The sequence below is a fragment of the Chiloscyllium plagiosum genome, chromosome 12 (genome assembly GCF_004010195.1).
Source record: "Chiloscyllium plagiosum isolate BGI_BamShark_2017 chromosome 12, ASM401019v2, whole genome shotgun sequence".
Taxonomy (NCBI): domain Eukaryota; kingdom Metazoa; phylum Chordata; class Chondrichthyes; order Orectolobiformes; family Hemiscylliidae; genus Chiloscyllium; species Chiloscyllium plagiosum.
This window is the reverse complement of record NC_057721.1, coordinates 49178619-49186155: the sequence shown is the minus strand read 5'-3', so window position 1 is coordinate 49186155 and position 7537 is coordinate 49178619. Positions and strand designations below refer to the sequence as shown.

General features: G+C 39.8%; 1 protein-coding gene across 1 annotated transcript in view; it reads left to right on the top strand.

Annotated features, from left to right (window-relative positions):
• Window positions 1-4970: 4970 nt before the first annotated feature.
• Window positions 4971-7537, top strand: part of gsk3ba (glycogen synthase kinase 3 beta, genome duplicate a) — a 189022-nt gene continuing 186455 nt past the window's right edge. The window contains exon 1 of the mRNA XM_043701008.1: window positions 4971-5575. Coding sequence (XP_043556943.1) covers window positions 5488-5575 — 88 coding nt within the window. The 5' untranslated portion in view covers window positions 4971-5487. The remainder of the gene's footprint in view (window positions 5576-7537) is intronic.

The window sequence follows — 7537 nt, the reverse complement described above, 5'->3', positions numbered from 1 at the left end:
AATCATTCCCCTCTCACCCCAAGCCTATGCCTTCTTGTTCTGGACTCCCCCAGCTAGTGAAAAGACCTTGTCTATTTATCTGATCCATGCCCCTCATGATTTTATAAACCTCTATAAGGTCACCCCTCAGCCTCCAACACTCCAGGGAAAACAACCCTAGCTATTCAGCCTTGACCTGTAGCTGAAATCTTTCAACCCTGACAACATCCTTCTAAATCTTTTCTGAACTGTTTCAAGTTTCACAACATCCTTCTGATAGGACAGAGATCAGAATTGCACACATTATTTCAAAGGTTGCCTAGCCAATATCCTGTACAGTCACAACATGACCTCTCAACTCCTACACTCAATGCCCTGACCAATAATAAAAAAAGAGCAAACACATTCTCCACTATCTTTTCTACCTGCAGCTCCACTTTCAAGGAACTATGAACCTGCCCTCCAAGGTCTTTTTGTTCGAAAACACTCCCCAGGAAACTACCAATACGTGTATACGTCCTGCTCTGATTTGCCTTTCCAAAATGTAGCACCTTGCATTTATTTAAATTAAACTCCACCTCATTAAACTCCATTCCTTGACCCACTGGCCCATCAGATCAAGATCCCATTGTACTGAGGTAACCTTCTTTGCTGTTCACTACACCTCCAGTTTTGGTGTCATCTGCAAACTTACTAACTATACCTCCTATGTTCACATCCAAGTCATAGAGTCAGAGATGTACAGCATGGAAACAGACCCTTTGGTCCAACCTGTCCACACCGATCAGATATCCCAACCCAATTTAGTCCCACCTGCCAGCATCTGGCCCATATCCCTCCAAACCCTTCCTATTCGTAAGTCATTTATATAAATGATGAAAAGCAGTGGACACAGCACCAATTGTTGTGGCACACCACTGGTCAGAGGCCTCCTGTCTGAAAGGCAACCCTCTACCATCACCTTCTGTCTACCTTTGAGCCAGTTCTGCATTCACACTGTAGAAAGCATTCTATCTATTACAGCTTGATAAGTCAACTGCTCTGGCCAGGACCGCAAGAAACTAGAGAAAGTTGTGAACACAGCCCAGACCATCACGCAAGCCAACCTTCCATTTATGGACTCCATTTACATATTTCGCTGCCTTGGAAAGGCACCCAACGTCAAAGACCTCAGTTATAATCTCTTCTAATCTCTTCCATCAAGCGGAGGATAAAAAGCTTAAACACAAGTATCAACAGGTTCAAGAACGGCTTCTTCCCCACTTGTCTTTGACTTCTGAATGGACCTCTCAAATTTCAAATTGAATATTGATATTTTTTGTGCAATTTTGTGTATCTTTGTATTCCTCGCTCTGTTCTGTCACCCTATGATCTTAGTATGGTATGATCTGCCTGTACTGCATGCAAAACAAAACTTTTCACTGTACCTAGGTACATATGACAATAACAAATCAAATCAAACCTTTTATCCTTGTTCATCCGAATGAGTTTGGTTCCAATCTACCTATTTAATTGTGGCGAGTGAATCATCTGCAATTGCCTATTTCCTATTTTTTTTTATCTCTAACATCCTCCAAGGATTGACTCTTGGCCATCCTCCTATTTCTGACACACATGATGCCCCTTAGTGACAATCAGAAAACACAGTATAAATTTTCACACTGTCAATACTCAGTCTGGCTTCACCACATCCCCCAATTCTTCCACTGGGCATAATTTATCAGACTAGATGAACAGAAATTTCATGCAAATAAAAACTGGGAAAACTAAAATGCTGTCTTCAGTGCAGGTTGTAAATACAATTCCCTGGCTTTATCGCTCTTCAGACCACTTCAAAATTCTCCTCTTTGGAACCACTTTTACTTTTGTATAGTTAGTAAGTTTGCAGATGACACCAAAAGTAGAGGTGTAGTAGACAGTGAAGAAGGTTACCTCAGATTACAACGGGATCTTGATCAGATAGACCAATGGGCCAAGGAGTGGCAGATGGAGTTTAATTTAGATAAATATGAGGTGCTGTATTTTGGAAAAGCAAAGGGAGTGTTGCTGAACAAAGAGACCTTGGAGTGCAGGTTCATAGTTCCTTGAAAGTGGAGTCGCCGGTAGATAGAATAGTGAAGAAGGTGTTTGGTATGCTTTCCTTTATTGGTCAGAATATTGAGTATAATGGTTGGGAGGTCATGTTGCAGCTGTACAAGATGTTTAGGCCACATTTGGAATATTGCGGGAAATTCTAGTCTCCTTCCTATCGGAAGGGTATTGTGAAACTTGAAATGGTTCAGAAAGAATTTACAAGGATGTTGCCAGGGTTGGAGGATTTGAGCTATAGGGGAGAGGCTGAATTGGCTGGGACTGTTTTCCCCGAATGTCAGAGGCTGAGGTGTGAACTTATGGAGGCTTATAAAATCACGAAGGGCATGGATTAGGTAAATAGACAAGGTCTTTTCGCTGGTTTAGGAAAGTCCAGAACTAGAGGGCATAGGTTTAGAGTGAGAGGGAAAAGATATAATAGAGACCTAGGGGGCAGTTTTTTTCATGCAGAGGGTGGTATGTGTATGGAATCAGTTGCTAAAGGAAGTGGTGGAGGCTGGTACAAGATTAGATTAGATTCCCTACAGTGTGGAAACAGGCCCTTTGGCCCAACAAGTCCACACCGACCCTCCAAAGAATAACTCTCCCAGACCCATTTTCCTCTGACTAATGCCTCTATGGGCAATTTAACATGGCCAATTCACCTGGCCCACACATCTTTGAACTGTGGGAGGAAACTGGAGCACCTGGAGGAAACCCACGCTGACACAGGGAGAATGTGCAAACTCCACACAGACAGTGGTCTGACACTGGAATCGAACCTGGGACCCTGGTGCATAAACCTACGCCCTCTAGTTCTGGACTTCCCTAACCCAGCGAAAAGACCTTGTCTATTTATCCAATTGCAATTTTTAAAAGGCATCTGGATGGATGTATGAATAGGAAGCGTTTGGAGGGATATGGTCTGGGTGCTGGCAAGTGGGACTAGATTAGGTTGGGATATCTGGTCGGCTTGGACGAGTTGGACAGAAGGGTCTGTTTCTGTGCATTACATCTCTATGACTCTAATAGTTTTCTTTGCTGATACTCAACTATTTCTTTTCAGGATTACTAAGAACATTTTAAGAGTTCCTTTGTGCTCCCTGTTAGTTTTCCTGAGTCGCCATCTCTTGTTTTATCACACTCACTTTGCTTTTCTAAGTATCTAAGATAAAGATTTTTTAAAATTTCAGGTTGTCATTAACCTGCTGTGGAAGCAGTCTGTGGCACAGCTGACAATTCCAACTACATCTACTTTATATATATCTCTACATTTTCACTCTATCCTAGTCCTATTCATAAACACCCCAACTCACCACTCTATTACCTGTAAAAGAAATAGACACAAGATGCTAAATGGTCTACTCCTGTCCTATGTTTCCATAACAACTTTGAACTCAGTCTCTGATTGTCTTTTTTAATAAGCTATTGTTAGTCCTTTTATATTTACATGCTGAATTCAAATCATATAATGTACAAACATTTCACCAGCTATATGCACACAGATGATAATTAACTATATAATTTCACCAATCAAATTCATAACAGTCCAAACTAAGTTCCATATAAATCACAATTTCCTCAGTTCAATATCAGAAAGAACAAAACATCATGTTTGGTTCATGCCAGAAACCTCAGATCTCTGTTGTCAAAACTGCTTCACTCTCTACACATGTATTTCATTCCTGATCCAAAATGAACCTGAAGATGTAAGCCATCAATGATCTATTTAACTGAACTGAAATTCAGATCTCAATCTAATCTATTCATAAGAACGGCTACTTTTGTCATAATTGTTTGTGCGGAATTTCAAGCTGTGACAATAAAACGTGCTGTTGACAACCTCTTTTTCAGACACTCGTGTCTACCAAATTCCTACTTAATCATTTAAATGATAGTTGGTAGGGATGTTACTGAAGATATATTTTACGTGTATGCCGGAAATGTTTACGAGACTTAACATTATTAATAAATGTTACAAATTTGAAAATCACTTTGTAACTAGTTTGGAGCAAGACGAATTATGTAGCTACATCACAATCACATCTTCAGATAATGAGTTACTTGGAAATCAATAGTAGTCTGCGATAGGGCGAAGTACATCTTGTCCATTTAATTTATGACTTGTGGAATAGCTCAGCAATCAACAGGCATTTCTTGTTAACTCCAACAGAGAGCAAGGTCCATTCAAATCACTGCCTGACGTTCATGATCAGCCTTAAAACAAGAAAAAAAAACCCTTATGTTCCATGATACCGTTTTCCGTAGTAGCTTAGACTGTTCCCTGTTGCAGCTGGTTTACATATAGATTCAGGTATGAGCAGGAAGAAAATATCGTATTTTCAAAAACACAATACCTATACGTTACTTACTACTAGCATTTGTTCTTTCTTGCCATCCGAGTTGAGTATTGATCGGTTCTATATGCAAATATGTTTTCTTGCACTAAATATAGACTGCACCTGTCGATTAAGTCGCACCATCTGGTCCTCCAAACTAGAGGCCGCTGCCTGGTCTCCTGAACTGCGTTTGAAGACTTCCAATCACAGGCAACGCTCGTCGTCAGGGCGGAATTGGTCCTCCTTCAGGTTCCGATTGGACAACGTCACCAGTGCTTCGCGGAGCTCGTGCCTTTCCGTCACCCCACCTTATGGCAGATGACGTGATTTCATTGGCTGCCGAAGAAAAACGAAGGGGGGAAGGGCAATCCGAGGCTGTCGGCCCGTTTCCCCGTCGCTGTCAGTCAACCGAACTTGCTAAGCACCTCCAGCAACACCCCCTCACCGATTGGTTCCGCATCACTCTAGGCGACGCTGACGTCTTTGACGCGATCCGTGAATGGTTCTTTTTACATGTCAATCACTGCGCCCCGGCATCAGGTTAGATTGACCAAGAGGTTACAGCTGCAGTGAGAGGGAGAAAGAGATAGGCAAAAAAAAGTACAAAGACAGCCGAGTGAATTAGGGAGGGGTTTTAACCGTTTTAATTGGGGTAAAACCACGGGTTTTCCCTCAGACATCGTTTTATTTTTTTTCCGTGTACTAAAAGAGATGCGACTGGGCTTTTAAGATCTGAAAAAAATAAGCCGAGAAATTTTAGGAAAAGGAAAAAAATTATCTCAGGATTGAATTGAACTGAAGGAGCCGCCATGGCAGGAACCACCACCACCACCACCATCATCATCATCACCACCACCATCCTGCATTGAGCTCAGTCAAGATCAATACAGAGCTCTGAAATCATTTCAGATTTATTTCTGACGATTATTATAAAAATATTTTTTTAAAAAGACAGCTAATTTGACCGGGAGAAATTTGCGCGATGAAACCAGGTGGACAGGATTAAAATTAAGAGGGGATCGAAAATAAAGGAATATAAAAGTGTCTTTTTAAAATACATATATATGTTTGAAAAATTAGATGTCGCTTTAAAGTAATCATGAGTGGTCGACCCAGGACAACGTCTTTTGCTGAGAGCTGCAAACCTGTGCAGCAGCCGTCTGCTTTTGGGAGCATGAAAGTCAGCAGTAAGTACATTTTTTTTTCCAAATCATTTTTCTTTATTTAGAATCCTCCCCCCGTCCCGAAAATACTGTCAATCGAACGATTTCTTGATCAGCAGTATTTATTAATTAACATGCAGTGCTAATCGTAAAAGATATAGGCCAGCCTGGAAATGATTCGCCTGATTGTCTGCTTATGGCCGAAAGGATTCCTGGTCACAAACGACTTGAAATCAAAAAAAGACGGAAAACTTTAATCTGCTTAGTAATGTGTATAAACCAGTTGTGAACTGTTTCTTTTAACTCTAATTGTTTAGAAATATTAAATTAATACTAATAATTTTCATGTTAGAATTGGAGTTTACAATTTCTGAAGGGTGCAAATATGAGAATAACTTTATTGTATAACCAGTAGACATTAAATTAATTCCTATGTTGCATTTCTATCCTTTCCTCTGTCTGCGTGTTCACCAGGTTAAGCAGAGGTGTGGTATGGTTAGGAATTTGGCACGTTTATAATGGTGTGCAATTAGTAGTTTTCAACATGTCGACTTAAATTTTGAATAAGCCAAAATCAATATAGTTTTTTTAAAATGTAAAAACATAATTTCTAACTGCTGATTCTAACAAATAGATGATTACTTTTAAAAGTACATCTTATATATTAAAGAGGGATGTTAAATATCTTGTTCTCAAGAATACTGTGAATGTTATATATAGTTATAAATGATTATGTGAGTTGAGACATGCAGAATCTGCTGTTCTTTTAAAAGTCTCCTGATTTTCTGCAGTTCACAAATATCTAACTGTTCAAACAATTGGGGGGAAAGTGGAGGTAAGAATATTCACTAAATGAAGTGATGAGACAACCACACCACTTTGAAGACCTCACTGGAGGTATGCAACCCCTAAAGTCGTCACTGTCAATAACGAAAATAAAAAACATTAGGATAACTTTGAGGGCAATTATGAAAGAATTGTGATTGACTATAAAGTTGGAAATCCAAAATTTTGCAGTTTGATTCCTAAAACAATGTTTTTAGGATAGGCCTAGAGTCTAAAATGTATTCTAATTTATGTAGAAACCGAATGGCCAATCATTCATTTAAAAAAATTTGAATTTTAAGAAATCTTAACTATCCTGGCACAATACATTCTAAACTTCCAAAATAATTGGGTAAACCTCATTTGGTGTACTGCAACATCATTTGCGAAGCAATTTTATTGTTTTTTTTTGTAAATCCTTTTTTTTTTGTAGATTCAAATTTAGTCCGATTGTTCAAAGAAAGCCTTAAAACAATGTACTTCATCACATATCAGGAAAGGGGCATCGCAGTAGAGATACAGTATTTCTCATTTTCAGCACAGAACATGGCTAAGAATGCATCTCTTGCCTTTTGCTCGGCAGAAATTAATCTTTATGGGTTATTTCGTTAAAATCTCTATTTCATTTAGATGAGTTAATGCAACCAAGGAAATTGTAACTTTGGTCCATAGTCTCTGCTAATTCATTGATCTCAACTAAGACAGTAGCTGCGGTGCTACTGGTGACTTCAGTCCATCAGGTTGGGGGGAAGGGGGTAAGTTGGCCAGGCTTTCTGCCACTGATTTATTTTCCACGGTTGTAAGCTCTTGTATGGAACTACTGAGTGAGGGTAGATTTATAGGCCTACTACTGTACAAATTCGCAAAACAAATTTAATGAGTGCGATCACCAAAATCCAAAGCTTTATCTTAAAACTTAGCTCAGATTTTTAAAGAACAGTTATCTGTGGTAGCTGGCAAATGGCCATTTTCCACTTTTTGTAACATGAAGGATTGATGTGCTCCCTCCCTCACTCCAACTATCTCACACTTCTCATGCACTTTGCCGTCTTTCCCGTCCTCCCCTCCCTTTCCCGTGCACCCCTTCCCTACCCCCTCACCTGTCCTCCTCTGCCATAACCCCCTTCCCTTTTCCCCCATACTCTACCATATGTTCCTTCC